Source organism: Telopea speciosissima, chromosome 4, assembly GCF_018873765.1.
Source record: "Telopea speciosissima isolate NSW1024214 ecotype Mountain lineage chromosome 4, Tspe_v1, whole genome shotgun sequence".
In the NCBI taxonomy this organism is placed as follows: domain Eukaryota; kingdom Viridiplantae; phylum Streptophyta; class Magnoliopsida; order Proteales; family Proteaceae; genus Telopea; species Telopea speciosissima.
The window spans coordinates 63,650,871-63,678,834 of record NC_057919.1 but is presented as its reverse complement, the minus strand read 5'-3'; the positions used below and the strand labels follow the sequence as shown (position 1 = coordinate 63,678,834).

The following is a 27,964-nucleotide window of genomic DNA, read 5'->3' as shown; positions in this document are numbered from 1 at the left end:
TCGTTGACCGGTTGATGGGAGGCCTCTTTTCTATCTTCTTTTTTTTTTTTTTTTTTGGAATATCTTGTATTCCATAGACTTCAAAATCTTTCTAAAAGGTCAGAATGAAGCTAATTACTTTGATATTTAAAAGTTTAGACTTTAAACACAATCAATATTTAACAACGATTTATAGTAAATAAAGGATTTTTTTTTTTTAATTGACACTCTCAATGAATCAAATAATTTGTAATTTTTTTTATTTTTAAATAATATATAATTTTTTTTTTATATATAATATGTATGACAATAACATCTTTTGATAATGCCGATATGTTATTTTGAAATTATTTTTGAAAACCTTTCTATACTTCTATATTAAAAAAATTCTAAAATAAGACCAGAAAAAATTAAAAGAAGCTATAATAAATATGGGGTGGTGGCGCAGTTGGCTAGCGCGTAGGTCTCATAGCTAAGAGTGATCCTGAGGTCGAGAGTTCGAGCCTCTCTCACCCCACATTTTTGTGAACAAGTGCCTAGTGCACTTTAATCCTACCAAGAGGTCCACATTTTTGTTTGTATGGACCAAGGCTAAAACGGTTAGAAAATTCAAATTTTTAGGAAAATTATGGGTAAACTTGTCCAATATAGTATCTGTTGTGAAAGTGACCAATACCCAATCCAATACACACTCTTAGCTTCTAAAAAAGTCTCAACCGGGTTGATTACAAACAGTTTTACCTCTTTCTTTTTAGTCTAGAAAAGATTGTCTTAGCATGGAAAATTTCTTTAGAAAAAGAATAATTTGACCTTTTTCTTTTTTAGTCTAAAAAATACTGTCTTTGCATGGAAAACTATTGTAGAAGAAATCTTTCTTCGATGTGTGGAATAAAAAAAAAGGTCATGAAAAACTATTTTAGAAAGAAAAAAAAAAAGACTTGGGTTTCTTCCAAGTTTAGAAAAAAGGAGAGGGTTCTTTGAGCAATCGTCATGAGAAGCACACTGATAAGGTGTGGCAGAATCATAATGATTTCGTATATAGGAAGGTAGCAAGGTCATTTGACATGAGGAGAGAAAGAGAGAGAGAGAGATGTTATGTGTTCCTTGAATGTTTTTCATTTTAAAAGATTATTCTTATATTCTTTATATTTTCTTTAAGTTTTCTACTGATGGCTATGCTGAAGGTGGAATCCTAACTCAAAGTTTGGGGTCTTGGGCTCTGCTAATAGCCATACCAAAGGTAGAGTTTCAAATCCTTTTTTTGTATTTGTATGTCGTTAATCTTGTATTATAGTTTCATATTCTTTAATATATCTTTTGATGACCTTTAGTTAAAAAAACCAAAGTGTCAAAAGTTGACCCGCACTGGTATATTTGATTTGAGCTGACCGATTGAATCCCAAGACCAGCTCAATAGATTACTAAATGTGTAGAGCTTAAACACTAATCGATTAATAATTGGATTTTCCCGATGCAAGGCAGTGAGCCGATTGAACGATTCCGTACATAGAAGAGTAACAAGGTCATTTCATGTGTGTGTGTGTGTGTGAGAGAGAAAGAGAGTATCATTCCCAAACGACTCAGGAGACCTTTCCTATTTTCCCAAGGAAAAGTATGGGCCTAGTTTTTGTGCATAGTAACATGTACATATATCGTTGATGCTTCTGCCGTTTTTTTGTCAAATACAAAAATGATATTACCCACTTTCTTTCTCTTTCCCACTGGATGATTGAAACCACGGTGTACAAACACAAACGTGCACAAATTTTTTGACCGAAATTTATTGGATCGGGTTTTTTTGAAGCAAAAGTTAATGGAAATTCATTCACCATTGAACTTTAGATGTGTGCTAACAGATATCGAGAGGATATTTTGGGTACCATACTAAAACCCCGTAGGAGTTTGAGAACCCTAGAATGGTGTATAACTTTGACTTTGAAATATCTTATTAATTTCTTGACCCAATAAGTCACTTAGCCAGCACACAGGGGAACCCACACATGAGAGTAACTAAAAAAACTCTTTCTGCGAAAATAAATGGTCTTATAATCTTAGTCCTTCATTAATGACGTGATCTAGAACAAAAACAGATTGATAGTGATACATCCAATATTCACCGGGCCAATCAACAACCGCCACGTGTCACAGACGACCCGCTCCATAGCTAAGGGGAACGAACCGGGGTCCCAGCACCACTCGGGGGCGCGGCCACCACTCGGGCGCGGCCCCGCATCAGGGCGCGGCCTCCTCACCAGGGCGCGGCCTCACCCAGGCGCGGCCTCCTCACCCAGGCGCGGCCTCCTCACCAGGGAGCGGCCTCACCCAGGCCGCGGCCTCCTCACCAGGGCGCGGCCTCACTCAGGCGCGGCCACCACTTGGGCGCGGCCTCACCTAGGCGCAGCCACACATCCAGGCGCAGCCTCACCCAGGCGCAATATCGTGGGCACGTGAGGTGGGGGCCACCCATCTACGATCCGATCGTATCGCTAAGACTCATGTCACTACCAGGACTCTAGACCGCCGCTTAGAGGTCACGTCATCCAGACGGATTCAAGCATCAAGGACGTTATCACCACACGCGGGTATCTATCCACCAAGGATCCTGATGCCACCAGGACACTCCCTCCCACGGGGAGATGGCCAATCAGGATAGAGCCCCGTTACCCAGGGCCTCTATCCACTCAATGGCACAATCACCATCAAACGGGGACTCTCCACACCGCCATACACCGCCATATGCTACTATAAAAGGCAAGGTACGCAACCCCATCAAGGGACATCTAAACTCATACCGAATAATCACTATTCATCTATTTGCGCCAGGAGATCTAACTTTGGCATCGGAGAGCCCTAGGCCGGGACCACACCGGTTCTCTCTGTTGACCCCTTTGGTCCACTTGCAGGTGACGGCACTCGCAGAGACCGCTCGACGATTTCTTGACGCAACAGATTGGCGCTGTCTGTGGGAACGACGCTAGCCATTACAGCTACTAGCTCGCTTCCATACTCATTCAATGGCACGAAGGAGGACTACCACCACCAACAATGGAGCAAGGAATGGATCACCACCCCCAAAGTGCTCTCGCCGTAGAGCCAACAACCAGGACCATGTCCCTCTGGAGGAGGAGATCCCCCTTAATGACCAGTTCGTGATCGCCGAGCCCAACAATGACGAGGCCGATGATGTGGTGGTGGAGGTGACACCTGACCCCAATGCTCCAGCCACTGTGGGTCAAATCAACGACCTGCAACGACAGATCCTCGATGAACAATGACTCTTTCGAGAATACCTAACGCAGCGTGCGACATCTCACCGTCGGAGGACTTCACCATCAGCAAGGGTGGAGTCCATACCTCAACAAGAGCCAAGCCCTAGGAGATCATCTCCCAGGGGCGCGAGATCAAAGAGACTTGCGCGACAGGCAACCCCCACTCCGCAGTGGGGGGAGCCTTCCCAGCATCCCAGGAGAACAAGAGACCTCTCGCCACAGTCAGAACGTGGGAGGACGCCAACATCCAGGGCGAGGGTGTCTAGCCCGCAGAGATCGGTCCGGAGGTCTGTGTTCGACGGACGACTGGAAGAAGGTCACATACCACGACGAAGCCAGACCTGCAGAGAAGAAAGCCCCTCACCTTCATGACAGGGTTCATCACGGCATGACCATTCACCATCCCGCCAACACTCAAGGCGGGAGGGGACATCCAGGAGAGAGCGTGAACGGGGTCGCAGCGAACGTCCGGCTAGGCGTGGGGGGCAGACACGGGACGAGGAGCTCGATCAAAGACTCCGCAACCTGGATGAGAAGCTGGAAGGGTTGAAGAAGCAGACCAAAGGCGAGACACATTCCATACCTGGACAACACCCCTTCTCGGCAGAGATCATGTCAGCCACACTACCTTCCAGGTTTCGACTACCCACCTTTGAACTCTACAGTGGTACCACTGACCCTAATGACCACATCAACTACTTTAATGGCATGATGACGCTGTATGGGGGGTCGGACGTGGTATCCTGTCGGGCATTCCCTGCGTCCCTCAAGGGAGCAGCCACATCATGGTTCTCCAGGCTACGACCGAGATCTATATGCTCGTTCGCAGAGCTATGCGAATAGTTCGTCACCCGTTTCCAAAGCAGCGTCAAGCAGAAGAAGACCACCGTCAATCTACTAAACGTGGTACAGAACCCTGGGGAATCTCTCAGGGAATACGTTACCAGGTTCACCAAGGAGTCCCTGGAGGTTCGAGACTTGGATGACCAGACACAGCATGCAGCCCTAGCAGGAGGTATTAGGGACCTGGACTTGATCAAGAACCTGGCACGTCATGAGACCAGGACTATGAAAGAGCTCCTGGAGTGGTGCAACGAGTTTGCCAATATGGCCGAGGTACTACAAGCTAGAACAAAAATAATCGAGGCCAAGCCACAGGACAACAAGTGGTCAGCACCTGATGACCGCAAAGAGGGTAAGAGGTCGAGGACAGAGCGCCGACAAGAGAAGAGCGATCGCCCATCTAGGAGGACAGACCGCCGCCCAGAGAGAAGTGAGAGGGCAAGCACCCCTGAGTTCACACCACTGAACACCACCAGGTCCCAGATACTCATGCAGATCCAGGACCGTGACCTACTCCATTGGCCACGACCCATGCTAGCAGCGCCAGAGAAGCGAAACCCTAACAAATATTGTCTCTTCCACAAAGAGAATGGGCACGACACAGAGGAGTGCTATCAATTGAAGAGAGAGATAGAACAACTGGTAAGAGCAGGAAGCTTGAACAAGTATGTGAAGGGGAGACGTGACAACCGCTCAGGCCAAGGAGATAGAGGTCGCGACGGAGACAGAGTGGAACCGAGACGAGAAGAAAGAAGAACAGATCGAGAGAGAGAGACCGCCCAGAAGAGCGGAGAGATGCCACAGAACCTAGTGGCACCAAGGGACCTCCTATCCTCACCATACTTGGAGGACCAGGGTAAGAGTCCACCAGAAAAGCTAAAGCTCATGCCAGGTTCGTGGGAGTGGCAGAGAAGCCTAGCAAGATAACCAAGACTGAGGCGGTGATCTCCTTCTCGGATGAAGACCTGGAAGGACTAAACTTCCCGCATGAAGATGCCTTGGTAGTACAGGTGGAGGTAGCCAATCGACCTGTACACAGGGTACTGATAGACACAGGGGCGTCTGTTGACGTACTCTCCTTGGATGCCTATCGACAGTTCGGGTTCGGGGACGACTAGCTCAAACCAGAGCCCACTTATCTCCATGGATTCTCAGGTGCCACCGCCTCCATCAGAGGTACCATAGAGCTACCCGTCACCTTCGGGGTACACCCTCGACAAGTAACCATCATGGTAAATTTCATGGTAGTCAAGTCCGTGGTGTCCTTCAACGGCCTCTTAGGGCGACCATCACTGACAGCCCTTAGAGGAGTCATATCACCACTTCACCTGAAGATGAAGTTCCCCACCGAGAATGGGGTAGGCGAAGTCCGAGGAGATCAGAAGAAAGCAAGGGAGTGCTACGCCACCTTCATGAAAAAGAATAATGGCAACACCCGTGGAATGGCACTCTGCCTAGAGAGCATGATCTGACCGAGAGATGAACTGACAGAGAGAAGGGGAAGGCCAGTGGAAGACCTCATCCCATGGCCCCTCACCAGGATGACCCCTCCAAGGTCGTTCGGTCGGCTCGCTGCTAAGCAAGGAACAGAAAGAAGGGCTTGGACACCTCCTCCAAGCGAACATGGATGTCTTCGCATGGTCGACCTCCGACATGCCAGGAATACCACGTTCCATAGCGGAACACCGACTACATGTCGACCCAACCAGAAGCCCGTTCAACGTGCGGCGAATTTCGCCTCGCCGACAAGCAGCAATCAAGGAGGAGGTCGAGAAGTTAAGCCGATCAGGGTTCATCAGAAAGGAGAAGTTCCCAACCTGGCTCGCCAACGTGGTCATGGTACCAAAGCCAAGTGGGAAGTGGAGGTTGTGTGTCGACTACACCGACCTGAACAAGGCATGCCCAAAAGATGAGTACCCACTGCCCCGGATCGACCTACTGATCGACGCCACCGCCGGCCATGAGATGCTGAGTTTCATGGACGCCTACTCCGGATATAACCAGATCCTCATGTATGAGGATGATGAGTCTTACACCGCATTCCGGACGGACAAAGAGAACTACTGCTACAACGTCATGCCGTTCGGGTTAAAGAATGTAGGGGCCACCTACCAGAGAATGGTCAACAAGATGTTCGAGGAGCAGATCGGGCGCAACATGGAGGTATATGTGGATGACATGCTCGTGAAAAGCGTCCACACCAACCAACACCTGACCGACCTAGAGGTAGCATTCACAGTACTGAGGAGGAACCAGATGAAGCTAAACCCTGCAAAGTGCGCCTTCGGTGTAACGTCAGGAAAATTCCTGGGGTTCATGGTCTCAGTCCGTGGAATAGAAGCCAACCCATCCAAGATCAAGGCCATCCAAGAGATGGCACCTCCTCGAACGGTCAGGGAAGTGCAGAGGTTGAATGGAAGGGTTGCCGACCGTTCCAGGTTCGTGTCACGATCAGGTGATAAGTGCTTACCATTCTTCAAAACATTGAAGAACCTCCGAAGCCCTAAGGACTTCACATGGACGGAAGAGTGCCAAAAGGCGTTCGGATAATTGAAGGAGTACCTAGAGAGCCCACCCCGCTGGGCGACCGGAACCTAACGAAGAGTTGCAGCTCTACCTCGGCCGCCACCCTGTCGCGATCGGCAGATCGCTGAAGGAAGAAGACAAAGTCCAGAGGCCCATCTACTACGCACCATGTCTTGATCGATGCAGAGACCAGGTACACTAGGATCGAGAAGGTAGCCTATGCATTGGTAATGGCAGCCAGGAAGCTACGACCATACTTCCAAGCCCATACCATCACAGTCCTCACAGACCTACCCTTGAAGAAGATATTGCACAAGCCGGACGTCTCCGGACGATTGATAGCATGGGCGGTGGAGTTAAGTGAGCATGACATCAGGTTCCAACCAAGGACAGCCATCAAAGGCCAGGCTCTTGCAGATTTTATTACAGAGTGTACCCAGTCTGAGATCGAGTCACAAACAGGGGAGCCCGAAGAGAAGGATCACGGATCGTGGGACATGTTCGTGGACGGGTCGAGCAATGCGGCAGGAAGCGGCGCGGGCTCATATTAACCAGCCCCGAGAGATTTCGTATCCAATATGCTCTCCGGTTCACCTTCCAAGCATCCAATAATGAAGCAGAGTACGAGGCATTACTAGCTGGACTCCGGGTGGCCAAAGCCATCCAAGTCACACACCTATCCGCCCGGAGCGACTCCCAGCTCGTGGTGAATCAGGTGAATGGAGAGTATGAGGCAAAAGATGAGAGGATGGCATCATACCTAGCACGCGCTCAAGCATTGATCGAGGGTTTCGAGAAGTTTGAGATGGTTCGAGTTCCCAGGGAGGAGAACGCCACCGCTGACGCCCTATCCAGGCTCGCCAATGAGGAACTCCGAAATTTGGCTAGCGCAGTCTATGTTGAGACCCTGCATGAGCCAACGTATAAGTAAAAGCAGGTTAACGAGATCACGGAGGGACCTAGCTGGATGGACCCTCTACTCAACTACCTCCAGAACGATGTCTTACCAAAAGACAAGGCCGAAGCAAGGAAGATCAGGATGAGAGCTGCAAAGTACACTGTCCTAGACGGGGTACTGTACAAACGGGGGGCAACAGCACCACTACTCCGGTGCCTAGGACCCAAGGGGGCAGAGTACGCCCTAGCCGAAGTCCATGAGGGGATATGTGGAAGCCACATGGGGGGACAAGCCCTAGCCTACAAAATCCTCCGCCAGGGACTATACTGGCCACGAATGCAAGAGGAGGCCATCCAATATGCCAAGAAGTGCGAGTAATGTCAGTTGTTCGCCCCAGTACCCCATCTACCCGCCACCAAGCTGACATTAATCCTCAACCCCATACCTTTTGCCATGTGGGGACTAGACATCTTAGGCAACTTCACCGCAGCACCAGGAAACAGAAAGTACCTGGTCGTCGCGATCCACTACTTCACCAAGTGGGTTGAAGCTAAACCCTTGGCCAAGATAACAGAGACAGAGATGGAGAAGTTCGTCCGCGACAACGTCATCTACAGGTTCGGGGTACCACGGATCCTCGTCTCAGACAATGGAAAACAATTCAACAACCCTACATTCTAAGCATTCTCTGGAGGTCACCAACAGAACGCTACTGGAAGGAGTCAAGAAAAGGCTAGAAGGAGCCAAAGGCAAGTGGGTAGAAGAGCTACCAAGCGTCTTGTGGGCATACCGAACTACAGTACGGACGCCCACAGGAGAAAGCCCATTCCGCCTAGCATATGGCACTGAAGCATTGGCGTCGGTAGAGGTCTGCGCTATGTCCCATAGGGTTCTGCACTTCAATGAACGCACCTATGTCGACGGACTGCGGGCGAACCTAGACTTTATAGATGAGGTCCGCGAAAGAGCACTACTAAGGAACGTCGCCTACCAGCAATGTACTGCCAGGTACTATAATGCCAGGGTCAAGGAAAGGCTATTCCACCAGGGAGATTTAGTACTACGGAGGGCAAGTGCATCACAGCCACAAAAGGCAGGGAAGCTGTCACCCAATTGGGAAGGACCCTACATAGTCTCCAAGCAGATACGCCCAGGGACCTACCGCTGAAGACTCCAGGGGGCAAGAAGGCAGACTGCACTGAACTCACTATACTTGAAGAAGTACTATCGCAGAAGTAACAACAATGAGTTTGGCACCACCAACAAGAGCAGAGATGGCATTACAGCTTTCAAAGATGAATTGAAAAAATTCGAATACTCGGCTTCTTCTACTACTCAACTGAGGCTTCAGGCCTGAGGCGTCATGCCACCACTGAGGCTTCATGCCTAAGGCGATATGCCAACACTGAGGCTTCATGCCTAAGGCGATATGCCAACATTGAGGCTTCGTGCCTAAGGCGACATGCCAATATTGAGGCTTTATGCCTAAGGCGATACGCCAACATTGAGGCTTCATGCCTAAGGCGATATGCCAACACTGAGACTTCGTGCCTAAGGCGATATGCCAACATCGAGACTTTGTGCCTAAGGCGATATGCCAACACTGAGGCTTCGTGCCTAAGGCAACATGCCAACATTGAGGCTTTATGCCTAAGGCGATATGCCAACACTGAGGCTTCGTGCCTAAGGTGATATGCCAACACTGAGGCTTCGTGCCTAAGGCGATATGCCAACATCGAGGCTTCGTGCCTAAGGCAATATGCCAACACTGAGGCTTCGTGCCTAAGGCAACATGCCAACATTGAGGCTTTATGCCTAAGGCGACATGCCAACATTGAGGCTTCATGCCTAAGGCGACATGCCAACACCGAGGCTTCAAGCCTAAGGCAACATGCCAACACTGAGGCTTCATGCCTAAGGTGCCATGCCACCATTGAGGCTCTACGCCTAAGGCGTTAACTATCAAGGGTCAGAGAGCATCAACGCGTAAATAATCACCAAGAGACAAGGCAATCAAAGAAAAGCAAAAGCGATCACATAGAAAAGTCATAGTAGTTACAACTCAAGTTCAAAAAAAAAAAAAGAAGGAAAAAGGTTGAGACGTCTACAGGATCGGGACGACCGTAAGGTCAAGGGATCACAGAGTGGTGGGTCACCTCCGACCCAGCTGGAGACATCATGTCCGCCTCAGGAGGACGCGCAGCAGCACCCCCCTCAGGCAGGGCAGCCTCCACCTCTGACACCGGAGCGCTCTCCACCACAGCTACACCCAGAAGAGCCGCAGTAAACTCAGAGAACCCCAAGACAGAGAAGTCATAGTCAGGGGTCACCTCCAGACACAAGCGGCTAAGTCCCGGACCCCTCCCTCATAGGCGGGCTGAAGTGCGCTGATACAATCGTCGAGAACGCAGAGGATGCCTGGAACTCAGCCACAGCTCGCTCACCTGCAGATGCCAGCTCCACCTCATGCCTTCCCCTCAATGAATGAAGCTCCTCCTCCAAAGCAAGAACCCTAGCCGAGCTCTCGGCCGCACCAGCAGAGGTCACACGCAGCTCCTCAGACACCTCTAGGAGCTTCCCGGACGCCACAGCGAGCTCCCCCAACACCCTCTGCGCGTCAGCCTCGGCCCTCTCACGGGCATTGACCTGACCCTGGAGCTCCCTCTCCACGTCACGTAGGGTGCGTTGTATCTGCACCTCACGAGAAGCGTGACCCTCCAGTCGAAGCACCGCCTCAGCAATACGATGATGGACCTACAATCAACATGGCAAGCGATAAAATAATGTAAAAATAAATGGAGCAATGGACATGATGAGACAGAAAAGGAATAACTCACCGAAGCCATGTCATGGTAGAGGGTCTGAGCCAGACAAGCATCGCTAAGCCTCTGCAAGGCCATCCTCGAGGTAGGGAGCCTCGCCCCTATCCACCCACTCCCGCGACACGCCGGCTTCGGCCAAGGTCGAGCCCTCCCAAGACGCCCAAGGTGATCACCAGGGACTCACCCAGGCGTGGGAAGATCAGTGGCGGCATCGCCAGAGGAACTCACACCTTTCCCCTTGGAAAGGGGCAATACAGTAAGATCCAGAAGGAACAACAGAGGGAGGCAAAGGCACAGAGCCTGGAACGCCATCGTCACCAGGAGAAGTACGGGGAAGGAGGACCCGCACGCTAGAGCTCGTCACGCGGGCATGTCCTGGTCCACCCTTCCGCTTAGCTCCAACAACCACAAAGCAGAAGCACCACTAACATCGGTCACTCCAGCAGATGGACCACCCCGAGAAGCGGCCTTCCTCAAGCAGATTGCCGCGAGTAAATCAAGTCCGGACGCGTATCCACCGTGATAGATCGACCAACCAATCGGATGACACATACATTCAAATACCAATATGCCAATCAAGTACAAAAGACAATGCTCTTACCAGGACTCAGCTTCCAGAGAGACAGGAAGGCCTCCGAGTCCAACTCCTGGACGTGGAACGGATCGCGACCCAGGCACAGCTTGAGGGAGTCACCCTCAAAATCACTCAGCTCAAGCCCCCGATTGACCCTCTTGAGGTCAATAACTTCCCTAACAATCGTAATGGGCATCGGGGGACCGTGGCAAAAAGAAGCGATCCCTCCAATACTTCACGTGACTAGTGATCCCCGTGATAAGCTCCATAGAGGCATAGGGCCCCTTGAGCACGCGGCGAGCAAAGTGATAGCATCCATGGTTCCCCTTCTTCAACAGATAAAAGTGGGAGAAAAGGGGAACAGTGGCGGCATGCCCCAGGCGGGCGAAGAAGACATAGAAACCCAAGATCACCCTCCAAGAGTTGGGCAACACCTGCCCAGGGGTGAGGTGCCAATGCTCTAACACTAACTCGACGAAGCGAGGGATAGGAAGGCGAAGGCCCTGGAGGAAAAATGAACGGTAGAGACAAATCTCCCCCGCACGATGAGAGAAGGCATACTCGCTAGGCCCAGGAGCACGCAACATGACCTCGGCGGGAATATGGAACTCCTCACGGAGGGAAACCAAGTCGAAGGTGACAAGATGCTAGCAACAGGGCCTAACCTATCGCAGGACCGGCGGCCGAGGATGCCGCCCAGAGGGTCGATGATCCCACGGGGACCGGAGACACTAGAAGGTCCCACTCCTCCATCGCATCACTAGGGGAGGGTATAGAGGAGGGAGTACCCACAGAAGAAGGCGATCCGGGGGAACGCTCCTCTGAAGATCCAACCCCGACTGAAGCAGGGCCAAGGTCACCCGGGAACGACATGAAGGACAAGAGGGGAACGAACTACTTACTCGAGAAAGCAATCTCCCCGAAGCTGGCAAGAAAAATGAAAAGAATGCCACCTGCGAAATATAAACAGCAGATCCATCACATACAAGAGGAAGAACAGGGAAGAAGAGCGAGGGTCCATCATACCCACGCCACGGCCACCATAGGCGGGGCATCACCAGCAAGGCGCAGCCACACCTAGGCGCGGCCAGCTGGGCGCGGCCACCCCTGCGCGGCCACATCCGTAAGGCGCGGCCTCACCGCGGCCACACCCACAGGCGCGGCCTCGCCGCGGCTACACCCGCAGGGCGCGGCCTCACCACGGCCACACCAGCAGGCGCGGCCTCACCTCGGCCACACCAGCAGGCGCGTCCTCACCGCAGCCACATCCGCAGGGCGCGGCCTCACCTCGGCCACACCCGCAGGCGCTGCCTCACCGCGGCTACACCCGCAGGACGCTGCCTCACCGAGACCGAGGAGACACCATACAAAAAAAAAAAAAAAAAAAAAAAAAAAAAGGTGGGGATCGATTTACCTCAGAAAAAAGGTGACCGCGCGGAAGGGCAAGCACACGACGATGACGTAGCCACACCACGAGGCACAATCAAGGGATAGAGGCCACAAGAGGCAAGGCACTCAAGCCAAGCACCACTCAAGCCTTCCAAGCAAACTAAGGCACCAAGATAACACAACCCCAACACAAGGACCCAAAATCAAGCAAAATGGATACTAGTGGAGGTGACCCAAAAACAAGCACATGGTGGGCACCAAAGAGAAGACAAAAGACAAAAAGGGGGAATTAAAGGAGAGCAAAAGGGGAGACAAAAAGTAAGAAAGAGAAATGAGAAGTGAAAGAAGAAGGGAGAGGAAGGAACATATACCTACAAAAAACAAAAAGAAAAAGTGTAGGAGGTAAGGTTTGAACCCCCAACCTCTCCTACCTCATTAGTGGATTTACAGGCAAACCCCACAGGAAAGTCTATTCGCAGCGGACCCCTCACTATGCAAAGACACCTACTCTCTTGGACATCCTATCCCAAGAGAGTGGGGGGCAAATGATACATCCAATATTCACCGGGCCAATCAACGACCGCCACGTGTCACAGACGACCCGCTCCATAGCTAAGGGGAACGAACCGGGGTCCCAGCACCACTCGGGGGCGCGGCCACCACTCGGGCGCGGCCCCGCATCAGGGCGCGGCCTCCTCACCCAGGCGCGGCCTCACCCAGGCGCGGCCTCCTCACCAGGGCGCGGCCTCACCCAGGCGCGGCCTCCTCACCAGGGCGCGGCCTCACCCAGGCGCGGCCTCCTCACCAGGGCGCGGCCTCACCCAGGCGCGGCCTCCTCACCAGGGAGTGGCCTCACCCAGGCCGCGGCCTCCTCACCAGGGCGTGGCCTCACTCAGGCGCGGCCACCACTTGGGCGCGGCCTCACCTAGGCGCAGCCACACATCCAGGCGCAGCCTCACCCAGGCGCAACATCTTGGGCACGTGAGGTGGGGGCCACCCATCTACGATCCGATCGTATCGCTAAGACTCATGTCACTACCAGGACTCTAGACCGCCGCTTAGAGGTCACGTCATCCAGACGGATTCAAGCATCAAGGACGTTATCACCACACGCGGGTATCTATCCACCAAGGATCCTGATGCCACCAGGACACTCCCTCCCACGGGGAGATGGCCAATCAGGATAGAGCCCCGTTACCCAGGGCCTCTATCCACTCAACGGCACAATCGCCATCAAACGGGGACTCTCCACACCGCCATATGCTACTATAAAAGGCAAGGTACGCAACCCCATCAAGGGACATCTAAACTCATACCGAATAATCACTATTCATCTATTTGCGCCAGGAGATCTAACTTTGGCATCGGAGAGCCCTAGGCCGGGACCACACCGGTTCTCTCTGTTGACCCCTTTGGTCCACTTGCAGGTGACGGCACTCGCAGGACCGCTCGACGATTTCTTGACGCAACAGATAGTTTTCGTTGGTTTTTTTTTTCTCTTAGGAGAGGAATATATAGGCACATCTCATGTGTGTGATAAACTAATGGGCGACATCAACGCAGTGCAGGATGGATATCATTTCAAAGGATGAAGAGAGAGACCAACAAAGTGTGCACTAGCTTATGCTACACCGGCTGTGTGTCCAACCTTTTTCTTTTTATATTAGTTTTTCATAAAGCTAATGCATTGTATACTCTTTCACTGTTTTTATTTTTTTATTTTTTCTTCTTCTAAGCATGTGAGCCCATGTGAATTATACCATTCCTCATACTGTCGTTGATACGGCATGAGCAGGGTTTTAGGAATCGGTATTGGATCAGCTGTATTAGTCGACACCGATAGGTGATGCGAAACAAATAGAGGGTAAAAATTTGTGTATATTTGAGGGCAAAAAAAAGCATGAGATACGACAGATATCCATTCTAATACCATGTGGTCGTGAGAATCCCTCACTTCAACTGCCATTGTCGAGAACATAGTTTTAGAAAAATTGTACCGATACGATATGGATCAACTGTATTTGGCCGAATCAAATGATTTTACCCTCAATTTTGATTAAAGGATCAATTTTTTGCACAGATTTACTGGCAATAAGAATTGTTCTACTGATATAGGATTTGATAGGTATTTTGTATTCGAGTACAACCAATACTTATACAGGTCGACCAATACGTAAGATGCAATACCATTTTTTAAAACCATGAGAGGGGACTTTTTTTTTTAATTAAGAGTGAGATTTGGAAACCCCATAGTTGGAAAACCAGGTTTTCTGACACGACACATCTTTCAGAAAAACCTGGTGACTTGGCCTTGTCAAACCCGATCAAGGCGAGTCACGTTTTTTTATTTTTTAATGCAATAGATATGTATAAATTATTTTGAGTTTATACCATTGAACAACAAAAGGGAGTCAGGGTATTGAGGGTTTCTTACTGTTTTATAATACAGATTTACTATTTAACTCAACTCAATTTCTAAGTGAATCTATTTTATGATATTTTTTAAAACGCTTAAACTAGTCGAATTTATCATGACTCAGGTAAAACTACCAATTCTTATTTGACTCGGACGATTTATGATCCAATCTTATCATTTTTACCTTGACCTAGTCTACATGATTTTTTACTATATTTTTTAAAATTTTGATTTGACTCGGACGATTTATCCCAATCAAAACCCAATTTTCCAACTATGCATTGGATAATGAATATGGATAGAAAAAATGACACTTATGTCAAAATTTATTTAAAAAAAACAAAAGAAGAAGAAAATGACTTGAGTGAAATGTGAAAGGTATTGGGTAAGATGTGAGTCTAGCAGTCAGCCAGTGTCACCGCCGCCTCCTTACTCTCCATGTGGGTAGCAGATGGAGACAAACTGTATTTATTATTTTTTTGGACTTTTAGACTTTTAGACTGCGTTTGTTAACATTCATCGGAAACAATTTCTTTGTTTTCTTGCTATTCAGGAGTAGATTGTGAGTACATGGTGTGGTGAATGAAAATTTTCTCCAAAATTATTTTTAGAAAATACTTTGGTGTCAACCCAAGTGGAGAGGAATGTGACACTATTTTATCGGTATAACTTTGACTTGGAATTGTATTTAAAAATGTGACCTATTAATTTCTTGTCCCAATTAAGTCGGTTAGCCAGCACACAGGAGAATCCACAAATGAGAGTACCTAAAAATCTCTTTCCATGAAAGTGAATGGCCTAATAATCTTTTTTTTTTTTTTTTTTTTGGATAAGTAATGGTCTTATAATCTTAGTCCTTCATTAATGAAGTATTCTAGAACGAAAAAGATGGATATTTTTCATTGGTTTTTTTTTTTTTTAGGAGAGGAAAAGGCGCATTAAGTGTGTACAATAAATTAGCCAGCGGTATCAATGGAGGTGCAGAATGGAGTATCATTTCGAAGGATAAGAGAGAGATAAACAAAGCACTAGCAGTACACTGTGCCAAGCTTTTTTTCTTTTTCTTTTTCTTTTTTAAGTTTTCCATATAGCTTTGAATTGTATGTTCTCTCACATGTTTTTTTTTTTTTTCTTCTTCTAAGCATGTGGGCCCATGTGAATTATACTATTCCTCACACTGTTGTTGATGTAGCATGAACAAGGTTTTAGGAATCAATATTGGATCAATTGTATCAGTCAGCACCGATTGATGATGCAATACAAATAGAGGGAAAAAATTTGCTATAGTATCGATATATTTGAGGGCAAAAGCATGTGATACGGCGGATATCCATTCTAATACCATGCACACTTTGGCTGTGAGAATCCCTCCCCCAACTGCCATCGTGGAGACCATAGTTTTAGAAAAATTGTATTGATACTATATGGCCAGATCAACTGCATTTGGCTGAATCGAACAATTTTACCCTCAATTTTGATAGGTATTCGAGTACAGTTGATATTTATACTGATCGACTGATACGTAACACGCAATACTATTTTTCCAAAAAAAAAAGACTTTTTGGAATGTCAGAATGAAGCTTACTTTGATATTTAAGAGTTTAGACTTCAAACACTAAAGCAACGATATATAACAAATAAAGGATTTTATTTTCTAATGCATCAAATAAATAAAAAAAAAATTATTTATTATTATTATTTTTTTTATAACATGCATGACAATAGCATCTTTTATAATGTCAAAACAGATATGTTATTTTAAAATATTTTTGAAAACCGTTTTATACCCTTATATTAAAAAAATTTAGGACTAAGCTGACTAATAATTAAAAGATTATATAAAACAGATGGGGTGGTGGCGCAGTTGGCTAGCGCGTAGGTCTCATAGCTACGAGTGATCCTGAGGTCGAGAGTTCGAGCCTCTCTCACCCCACATTTTTGTGAACAAGTGCCTAGTGCTAATCCTACCAAGAGGTTCACATTTTTGTTTGTATGGACCAAGGGTAAAACTAGGGGTGCAAGTTTGGCCCTGTCGCCCCGAACCTGCCCTGAGCCCGAATAAGGCCTGGGCTGAGATATCTTGACCCTGAGGGCGGGTCAGAGTTGAAAATTTCTAACCCTAAGTCAAGGTCGGGTTGGGTCAGGATTGAGGCCTCAGACTAAGCCTGGCCCAACCTGGCCAGATCTTGTTTTAAATTATACTATAAGATATATACTGATATAGTATATATATATTATAAACTTTAAATGTCACCAACATTTTGTTATATAATATGTTATATATGAAGATAATAAGTGAATAACAATTTATTATAGTATTATTTTAAGTAAAATTGATAATTTTCTCCCCGGTCCAGTCCAGCCCATGCATCTCCCTTCCCCCTCCCCATAATCAGGGCAAATCAAGGTCAGCCGGGCCCGACCCTAAGGACGGGTCAGGGTTGGATTTTTCAGGCCCTAAATCAGGGTTGGGTCTGGCCAGGGCCCAACTAAAGAAACTTAGGGTTGGGCTAGGGTTTTATAAAGCCTGGCCCAATCCGACCCTGTTGCACCCCTCGGTCAAACAGTTCTTTTGTCATCTGAAATAGCTTCAACAAATAGACAAGGATTGGAATTAGACCAAACTGTCCTATCAATAATAGGCATGATGGGCAAATAAGCCCGGTTACAACTCATTGTTAACCAAGTTGGTTACAAACAGCTTTACCCTTTCTTTTTAGTCTAAAAAAGATTATCTTACCGTGGAAAACTTTTCTAGAAAAAGAATAATTTCACCTTTTTCTTTTTCGTCTAAAAAAGACTATATTTGCATGGAAAACCATTGTAGAAGAAGACTTTGATTTTCTTCGATATATGGAATAAATAAAAGGTCATGCAAAACTACAGTAGAGAGAAAAAAGAAAAGACTTGGGTTTCTTCCAAGTGTAGAAAAAAGGAGAGGATTCTTTGAGCAATCGTCATGAGGAGCACACTGATAAAATGTGGCAGAATCATAATGATTTCGTATATAGGTCATTTGACAAGAGGAGAAAGAGAGATGTTGCTGGTGTTCCTTGAATGTTTGTTTTTAAGAGATTATTCTGATATTCTTTATATTTGGTTTAAGTTTTCTGTTTATGGCTATGTTGAAGGTGGAATCCTAACTCAAAGTTTGGGGTTATGAGCTCTGCTAATAGCCATACGGGCCCATACCAAAGGTAGAGTTGCAAATCCTTTTTCTGTATTTGTATGTCGTTAATCTTGTATTGTATTTTCATATTCTTTAGGGAAAGGTGTTCGTAAAAGGGAGATTCTCTCATCAACTCTTCAAACAAGGGGTGTAGGGGCCTTTATGTCATTTTGGATTGACATTTATCTGACTACATTTAATTCAGGCCGTGCATGAAAACTTTTGCTTATTCTTGAATATATCTTTTTATGACATTTAGTTTTAAATTTAAAAAAAAAAAAAAAAAAAGTGTCAAAAACTTACCCTAAGGGTGTTAAACGGTCCAGTTTCGGTTAAACAATTCGGTTTGATTCGGTTTTGACTGCTTGAGGGTAGAAACCGTAACCAAACCATTTAGTTAAACGGTCTCATAATCAAAACCTGGACCGTTTGGTAAACGGTTTCAGTTAAATGGGTTTTTAACGGTTTTACACGGTTTTGGTTAGATGGTTTCATAAACCATTTACTAAAAAATCTAATTTACACTGGTTACTTGCGGCATTTTTTAATAGAAAATGGGGGTCTTTGGCAGTGTACATAACCATTAAGGAAGATACATATAAAAATTAAGAATGAAATAGGAACAACGGAAGCCATGGTTAGAGCTTCAAAATGGAGAGACCCAGAAGCACATAACAGTACGAATCAATAGCTCCCCTAAAACTAAGGTTCTTAAACGGTTAGACGGTTTGGTTATAATCGGTTTTAATTGGATTACACGGTTTGAAACCGTTGGATTAATCGGTCTAAACTGAACCGAAACGATTAAATAAACGGTGTCGTTTCTTAAACCATAACTGGACCATTTAACTAAATAGCCAACCGGTTTTGGTTTAAACGGTTCAGTTCGATTTCGATAAACGATTTCGGTTTGGTTTTGACACCCTTAGCTGACCCGCACCGGCTCGATAGATTACTAAACGTGTTGAGCTCTAACACTGATCGAGGAATGATTTCGTACATAGAAGAGCAACGAGGTCAGTGTGTGTGTGTGTGTGTGAGAGAGAGAGAGAATCATTCCCAAACCACTCAGGAGCCTAGTTAGCAAATTCGGATTCGGATTCAGATTCGAGAATTATTCATTTACAAAAAAAAATAAAAATCAGACAAACAATTCGGACGTTATTTTTAATATTTATAGTATCTGTTTAACATTATCTATCAATTAACATACTTGCATAAGATACAAGTAACATAAAAATTGGAATACATGTAATTTTTAGTTCATCTAATTTCATAATCCATAAAAGCATAACAAGAATTACAATGGTCTAAAGCATAACAAAAATCAAAATCATAACATTTAGTTGTAGTTTGTCTAGTCTATCTCACAGCTTATCAAAATAATCCATGGCCATCAATCAATGTTATCCAAGATTCATATCCATCCTCTGTTTATGTTTCTATCAGACCATGTTTTGGCTTTATGTATTTTTTTTTCTTCTTAATACATAAAATCTGGTCTGGTGGAATACTTGAGTTTCAAACAATGGCTAATACTTTATAGGGGCGATGTTCTCTGTGCCACAGCGCAAGCTACGTCCAAGCACATGGGGGTGGGCACAATGACCACTTTGCCCCCTTGAGTGGCAAGCCCATGTGCCTGGCTGCAACCTGCGTTGTGGCACAGAGAACATTCTCCCTACTTTATAGGATAAAATTGTGATGGGAGCTTGGAATAAAATATTCAAGAATCATTTCAAGTGGTCCATGATTACTCATATTTTATGGGAGAGAGGGAGAAACGAGACGATAGAGGAGGGATCCATCTGGGACCGGTAAGGGTAACAAGTAAAAGTGTGAAACCCTACAAGCCCAAACCCCAAAAATGTAATTTGATTTTGGATACAATTTGATTTTTAACATAACAAGATTATTCACCAATAGCTGCCCAGTGCACTTGGTGAGCTATGGTGTGTTTCATGCCCATGCTCGCTAATAGAATTATTTGGATATTATTCGGTTTGTCAGAATTATTTGCAACTTTTTTTTACTTTTATTTTCAAGTCGAATTCAGACAAAATTATTCGTATTATTCGGTAAAATTCGGTTCGGCCGAATTATTCGCAAAATTAAATAACTAGGCTCAAGAGATCTTTCCTATTTTCCCAAGGAAAAGTATGGGTCTAGTTTTTGTGCATAGTCACATGTACATATATCGTTGATGCTTCGGCTTTTTTTTGTCAAATACAAAAATAATATTACATACTTTCTTTCTCTTCCCCACTTGATGGTTGAAACCACGGTATACAAACACAAATGTGCATAAAAAATTTGGCCGAAATTTATTGGATCGGGTTTTTCTGAAGCAAAGGTGAATGGAAATTCATTCACCATGGGACTTTAGATGTGTGCAAAAAGATATCGGTGTGGAAATGTACTTGAAATGTCGTATTAATTTCTCGTCCCAACAAGTTAGTAGACAAGCGCACAATCTACAACTAGGGGGGGTGGGTAGAGGGGAGAGAGAGGCAACTTTTTACCTTTTTGGCACAATAGGTAATCCAGGAGAGTCGATTCCTTGACCTTCTGGAGGACATGCACTCAACCAGCAATGCCTCCAACCAACCAAGTCAGCGGTTGTTCGCTAAGCAAAAGAATTGACCTTATAAGAATTGTCTGTTATGAAAAAAATCTCCCAATTTTTAATTACGAAATTTATTCAATATTTTAACAGAGAAAGAACCTTACGTGCGCAACTCCTGGATACAAGGGGGCATGTGAAATGGCTGCCGTGTCCCTAGGAAATTCCGCAATTTCCTGGGGGCGCAACGATCATTTCAGCAACCCTATGTTTGGGGGTGTAGGACAGCTCACTACACGCGCTCAAATAACGTTCTCTTTCCCATATTTAATTACAAAATTTATTTAATGGACCGAGTTTTCCCACATGGCCACACCCATGATCAAGAAAGAATCTTTGATTGATGAATTCACATGTTGTTCATAGGGTATAGGGAATGGTGGAAGGTTTTATCAATCATTCGTAACTAGGGGACATGCAACCATTAAAGGGTGTACTTTTTCTTTATGCACATTGAGTGAGGGAGGGAGGGAGTCGGACGGAGGGCAGGGGAGCTGGCTCTAGAGACTGAAACTGTGACGAAGTAGAAGGGGAGGAGAGAGGAGAGGGAGGATGAGAGGAAAATTACAAAAAAAAAATTATGTTAAAAAGCTAATAAGTGGTATGGGATGGGCAAATAAGTCTATGTTGTAATCTTGTTGATTACAAACAGATTAACCCTATAAGAATAGTCCGAAGTCTGAACACAAAATCAGAGGAGAATCCTTGATTGATGGATTCATATGTCGTTCAAAAGATGTATAGAACAGTGAAAGATATTATCAACCATTCATAAATATGGTGCAAGCAACCATTAAAGGCTATATGCTTTTTCTTCATGCATATCGAAGATGGGAGGAGAGAGAAAAAGAGAGAGAGAGAGAGGGGGGGGGGGGGGAGGGGGGAGGGGGGAGCTAGTGTTAGAGATGAAGATGAAGAAGAAGGAAAATCACACCAAAAAAAAACATTTTATCTTTTGAAGCTAAAAAATGGTATGGGATGGACAAATAAGTCTGTATAGTGACCTTGTTGATTACAAACACATTAATCTTATAAGAATAATCTTATAATCCGTTGTGGAAACAATCTCCTAATTTTTAATTACAAAATTTATTCATTGGATCGAGTTTTTCCACACCCAAGGAAAATCCTTGATCAATGGGATCGCATGGTGTTCCTTATATTGACGAATGGTGAGAAAATATTATCGACTATTCTTAAATAGAGGGCTGACAGCCATTAATGGCTGTACTTTTTCTTCACGCACATTGAAGAAAATCCTTCTCCATGTTCAATTGTAAATGCAAAGAAAAGGCTTAGACAAAGGTACATAGCGAGACCCATGCTTTTTTTTTTTTCATATCTGGATGCAATAAAATAGAGGAATCAGACAACCAGGATTTGACCAAGCATCTCAATGAGCCATCCACCACAGATCTCCCTCTTTCGAATTTAGTTGTGCTGCAAGACATCAAACAGCTAATTGGATTCAGATCCTCTACTGCCGAGCTGCCCCATCCTGCCGTGCTGCATAGGCACAGCAAGACGGGAAATGACCGCCTTAACCCCACTCAAATAAGGCACTCGGGCAGGAGTAAGGTGGTCATTTCACGCTTTACTGTGTCTGCGTAGCATGGTAGGACAGGGCAGTTCGGCAGTAGAGGATCCACCATTGCTTGGTTCTCGCTCTCAATATCAATAACATTTCCTCTTACCATTAAAAAAAAAAAAAAAACAAGAAGTGGAAAAACCATGCCAATGCCATAGCATGTTTGCGATTCTGCAAACTTTAGGATTGACCCACTAGAATCCAACCAAACATGCCTCTGAGGCAAGGATTTTAATTCTGCCATCGCTTTTACATTCAAAATTAGGAAGATTTGTGCCACTAATGGCACCATCAGTAATGTCATTTGAAGCATCACATTACTTCGTTTATAGGTTTCTTCTCTGTTTGGTAAACTGCAATACAAGGGGTAAACAAATTATTAGTTTATTAACAGTGTCAAATTGAAAATTTGATTCTACTACATTACTATTCCACTGATTTGGCAATTATTAGAGCAAAATCTACTGTCTACATATACATCTAAGAAAAGGGACAACTTTCCATGTATACTATCACATTCTTTCTTTCATCTGAAGGCTTATCAAGGGCAAAATTCATCAAAAATTTAATATGAACTACTTTTTGTTAATAGCTAAAGCTAACTCCTCCTCTGTACACTTGACAATTCACTGTATACAATGTTGGCTCTGGTTATTTTGGACAACCACTCTTAACAGTTTAGAATTTTGACCTGTCAAGAATCACTAGTGGTGACCATGGCAAATTGTATTAGATCAGCACTTTAAGGACTTGTGATCTTAGGTTGGATGATGCAACTTTAGGCAGTTTCAGATACCATACCCTTCCCAGTTTTTCTCTAAATTTTCCATTCTTCATTTCTGCAGTCATTACCCACTTCAGAAACAATTCACCTATTGTTTTAAGGTTTACAAGAACTGATATTGATGTGTAAACTCCAAATTCTCATATCCAACAGGGGACGTTTGTACTCTTCAGTAGCTATCTCAGCTGGTGAGGTTTTCGTCTTCTCAGTGAGCCGGTTCAATAAGTCTTTTCCGTCTGATCTCAGGATCAAATCTTCAGCATTGAGATGCTTAACGCAGCCATTCCAGTTTATTGCACTGCAATCAAAAGCGCTTTGGCCGCGGTGCACGCACTACTCCCACTGCCACAATTCGCGAAAGAAAGCAAATGTTTCAAAAATCTGGGATCGAATCCCACCTCCACCCTCACCTCTCTCTATCCTCCAATACTCCAAGTGAATGTAATCAATCTCAGCTCATGTACCATAAAGTGCATCTATCCCTTCTTCAAACATGCACAGCCAGAATCACAACCTTCTCACACGGTATCACCATGTCCATTATCCTTTTCAACCAATGCACCCGATCTAGCAATAATAGGGTTCACACAACCCACTTCTCTTCATCTAATCCAGGAACCACAACATCTTCCCTCATCACAGATGCGTAAGCTTCTCCCACATGTGCCCCAGCCTGTGAAAACAACTCCACTGCGGCAGGCAACTTTCCGTAATACCTCTTCAAGCCATCCACGAGTGGCCTACCATTCTGTTCCTGTTGAACATGCCACACATATACTGGAGGAACCAAATCATCAATTGTTGCCTCCTGCCATGCATGCTGGCCATCCCTCATCTGGTGCTTATATGCTTGACATTGCCTCACCCTGTGTCCTTTGGGCCCCACTTGGACCTCGGGACAATAGCCACATGTTTGTACAGCATATTTCTGCATGAGTTTTAAGGCTCCCGACTGAATACTCTCCCATGCTTCCATGCCTCGTGCAGCTAATCCTGCATAAATCTTACTAGTTTAGAATGTAAAAACTATTTGTTTTGTAAATGTATTAATTCAATAACAACAAAAAAGACAATCTGTACTAAAATGATAATCAATGACAATACCCAGGTATAGGAAAATCTGAAGTCATGGTTCAATCCAATTTAAATGACCAAGAGAAGGCTAAATAGATACCCTAGTTTGTGAAACCAGACCACTAATTGAATTGCAGAGGAGCCCAGTTCCAACTTGACCTGGGTCAATGCGGTTTGAGCAGTTAAAACTCATGTCAGTGCTGATTGAGGCCAAACCCACTTTGGTCAACTCCTCTGATCCGGTATTTTAATCTATGACAGATAAAGAATGAAAAAAAAAGAAACAACTGTAATCTAGCTTGACTTTGTGGTAGGAAGTAGAAGAATAGCTATAAACCAAGGACATGGAAACATGTTGGTAGAGGCAGGAGCCAAGATTTTCTCTTCTCCCCCCCCCCCCCCCCCAAAAAAAAAAAAAGAAAAAGAAAGGGGGTAGGTCTAAGAGGCAAGATTCTATCTCTACTCCTATAACCACAAACATTTACTATGTGTTGGGCATTAGAAAATGCTTAATGCCAAGTACGATTTTCTTCTAATGGACTATCATTAAGATGTTGGGCATATCCAACAAGATAATCTTGTTCCAACAGATATCTTATATGGTGCTTACAATCAAATGTGTTAGCTTTGTAAAATCTGAAATTCGTTTTCACAGTATGAGCAAGTACAATAGCTATGAGCTAATGAGCAAGAACAATAACTACATAAAGCCTGCCATTATATGTTCAGGAAAAATATTAGATTCTTATATTCACCACAATATATTTTAGATCTGAAGAGATTTTCATACATGGACATTGTAGACAGAAATCTCTACACAACAGATTGAGAAGCACCTTTATTTGTCACATGTCATCTCAACTAATGCTCAAACTTTGTTGACACGTTACTAAAATCATCTTCCACTTGCATGATAAGTAATAGCTTGAAAACATTTCACCAAATGACAAAATCCATAAATCAAAATTTGGTGGACAATGGGATGAGTAATAAAAGAAGGGAAGAACATTGTACATTGTGAGCCACAGGATTTCATTTTGGCAAAATGACCTTTGAGTGGCCCATCTAAGAAGGCCTTCTCATATGGCCACCCTCCTTGACAAATGATATGGCTATTCTGACTATTGGATATAGAGGACATGGTTTGGACTTTGGATTAACCATCAAAGTCAAAACCATTGTGATTAACATGGTCGCAACAGTTAGATCAAGCCTCTCTAGTTTTACAAGTAAAATTACAAGAACAAAAAGTAACCATACTGACAACATGAACCGCAAAATATGACAAATACGCGATCTATCAAGAGGTCAATTAGCCAAATCAGTACATCATATGCTAGAAATAGCCTCCAATTGACAACTTGTCTAGAGATACATTTCCAAGGTGGAAGGTAATGTAGAAATTTTTTCCCTTGATAAATGTTTTATTACATACATATGTTATGCACTTATGCTACTTTATCTATAAGACAGAAGGTATCCTTTTTTCGCCTAATCCATAAGATATCATGAAGATGATGCAGTAACTGGGATTGGGGAAGGGAAGAAACTCTCATCTACTAACCCTAACCCTCTTTGTATCACATGTACCATTATTTAAGTTTCAGGTCCTAGGTGCCTGGCATGGCAGCCCTCAAAACTGCCACACAGACGCGTTCTGTATGAATATGGTAGTCACATTCTTCTGGTAGGCTATCACTTAGATGTGGCCATAGCAATACACAAAATCCTAAAGCAGTAGTGCAACCTAAAGCTGAATTTAAGCCCTTTTTATCATTCGAATCCAATTAATACAGAGAAAACATATTTCTCACCCTAAGCAAAGCAACAAACAGGGAGACAAAACCAACTAGGAAACAAACCTAGTAGATCATCTGGAAAGTCCAAAGACTTCTTATTCCTGCCTGGCTTCTCTTTCTTCTCCCAAAATCCAAATGCTTCGATGTCTTCACCGGCCAAAACATCCTTTGGGAACCTCTGCTCAAAATCTATCATCCTTCCAGCAACATTATAAACAGGGAAAGCCCGCCTTCTTGTTAGGTACTCTGGGATGTCCACGCCTGCCTGCACACACAGTTCTACCACAGCTGGAATCCGATCAACTTGGAACCGCTCTCCATGTGACACAGCTCTTCCCACCCTGTCGTATAGATGGAAACATTCAACAGTGGGCAAAATGTGTTTCACACCTCCTCTTTCCCAACTATGCTCTTTGCTAGATGGGCTCCCGGCAACATTGCAGGATCTAATCTTATGTGTCACACGCCCAACATAAACTTCTCCACACAAGCTGTAATAGGAGTAGAACATTAGAAAAACAAAAAACCATTATAGATACATCAAACCCAATCAACAGAACCTACAGAGGACTATCATACCTGCATGTATAAATAGGAATGTTGTTGACAAGTCTTGAAACACAATTGAAAAGCATGGTTCTAGCGGCATAGACTTTGTGAGCAACTGGTACTAAACTCTTAACTAACATACCATTTTCTGGGGCTTGTAGAGTAATCTCATGCACCCGCTGCCTCATCTTCCTTTCCATTCTCGCTTTACGCTTAAGCTCAGTGACACTTGTCACCAGTGGCTTTCTTTCTGATAGCCCAAGCTTCTTTGACAACTCTAAGTAATTGATTGCATCGGCAGAACTAGTTGAGAAAGAGGCAGTGGGGTGCTTAACAGTATTTTTATCCATAAGATTCAAGAAGTTCTGCAGAATTATCTCATGATGGTCTGTGATATTTCGAGTTTGCCTTCGTAACATATTTTGACCTTGGGAATTGCAGAATAAGAGTTTGCTGGCCAGGGCCTATAATTTCATAGACAAACTGTGCTAGATGAAGAATATCTTTAATGCTGTCTCCACAGACTGTCTAAAGCCTTTCCAAACTTATTTACCTGAGGAAAATGAACAATGTCGGACCCATTTTTTTTAATAAGCACAAAAATCAGCAGAATTAATGAAAAATTAAGATTCCAAGTTCCAAACTGCACAAAACCAAAACGAGAAGAAATGTACTGAAGCTTCTCTATTTATTTGCAGATGGAGTGTGCTTCCAGCATGGGGGCCCAAATGCATTTTACGGAACAGCTGAAAAACCATTCCTAGATCTATCACTTCGGACTTCACACCATTCTCTCTCATCTATCAAAAAAGAAAAGAATTATAAGTAAGGATCTCCCCCCATAGTTGCAAATTCAGATTCGGGAATTATTGAGAAGGCTTAAAATTCAAAAGACTTCATTTTGTTGATTAACAATTTGGTCAAAAAGTGGGCTTAAAATAAAACGCCGATTTGAATTAAGTTAGGAAGGTTTTGAAAGGGCTGAGCGATGGCGGTGGCTACGTCGAGAAGGTTTAATAACCAGTTGGGTTTGCTATATTTGCAGTCTCATAGCCCCTCTAACAAAAGAAAGAAAAAGAAAAGCAGGAAAAGAGAGAGAGAGAGGGAAGAGAGATACCTGGAAGTTCTCCTTAAGTTGGAGTGGTGGTGTCGCTCTAGGGCTCTACTGCAATTCTGCAAAACCCCTCCCCTGACGAGGGTTTGGGTTTTGGAAGGAGGGGAGTTTTATAATTTTGCTGAGAATATTAAACAACTTCTCTCACTTAGCATTAGAAGTACTCTTACTAAAGATCAAGAGTTTCAAGTTCAAGCATCCTTAAGGTCAAGAGGAGATATCTTCCACAATGCAATAGGAAATTTCTTTCCCCCAAGAGTTCTATGTTCAAGCTGTTTGATTGCAAATGGAATAGACCCGAGCTCCATACCTTCATAATCTAAGATATTATAAGAAATTTTAAACCTACAAGTGGTAGGATCCATGTAGGAGAAGAAACTTGGTACAGCTTTCCGGCTCAAAGATTCCCACCAAACTCTTGACAGGTGGATCCAAGATTCCCACCAGCTCAGATTTTAATCCATCCTTCACTATCGAAATATTATACTTTGGCTTTACCACTAAACTCTTGACAGGTACATGATATTCTCCATGTCACAACACTTTAG

General features: G+C 44.7%; 1 protein-coding gene and 2 non-coding genes across 3 annotated transcripts; 2 read left to right on the top strand and 1 right to left on the bottom strand.

The window, feature by feature from the left end:
- Window positions 1-412: 412 nt before the first annotated feature.
- On the top strand, window positions 413-496 carry TRNAM-CAU. Its single transcript is given in 2 exon segments — window positions 413-450; window positions 461-496. It is a non-coding gene; the product is annotated as a tRNA-Met (tRNA).
- A 16,069-nt stretch (window positions 497-16,565) lies between these two features.
- TRNAM-CAU lies at window positions 16,566-16,649 on the top strand. The gene is given in 2 exon segments: window positions 16,566-16,603; window positions 16,614-16,649. It is a non-coding gene; the product is annotated as a tRNA-Met (tRNA).
- A 6,780-nt stretch (window positions 16,650-23,429) lies between these two features.
- LOC122657586 (APO protein 3, mitochondrial-like) lies at window positions 23,430-26,954 on the bottom strand. The gene is made up of 3 exons (XM_043852333.1): window positions 26,333-26,954; window positions 25,817-26,244; window positions 23,430-23,873 (listed from the first exon to the last, which is right to left on the bottom strand). Exons 1-3 carry the CDS (start codon window positions 26,719-26,721, stop codon window positions 23,464-23,466), a joined length of 1,227 nt encoding a protein of 408 aa, XP_043708268.1. The 5' UTR covers window positions 26,722-26,954; the 3' UTR covers window positions 23,430-23,463.
- Between the last annotated feature and the right edge of the window lie 1,010 nt (window positions 26,955-27,964).

What these genes read in the sequence shown, in the direction of transcription:
- LOC122657586 (XM_043852333.1), bottom strand. Translation starts at nt 26,721, where the DNA reads ATGTTACGAAGGCAAACTCGAAATATCACAGACCATCATGAGATAATT. An exon ending in ATTCCTATTTATACATGCAG is followed by an intron (nt 26,245 to 26,332) that starts GTATGATAGTCC and finishes CTCCTATTACAG; the next exon opens with CTTGTGTGGAGAAGTTTATG. An exon ending in CTTTCCAGATGATCTACTAG is followed by an intron (nt 23,874 to 25,816) that starts GTTTGTTTCCTA and finishes AGATTTATGCAG; the next exon opens with GATTAGCTGCACGAGGCATG.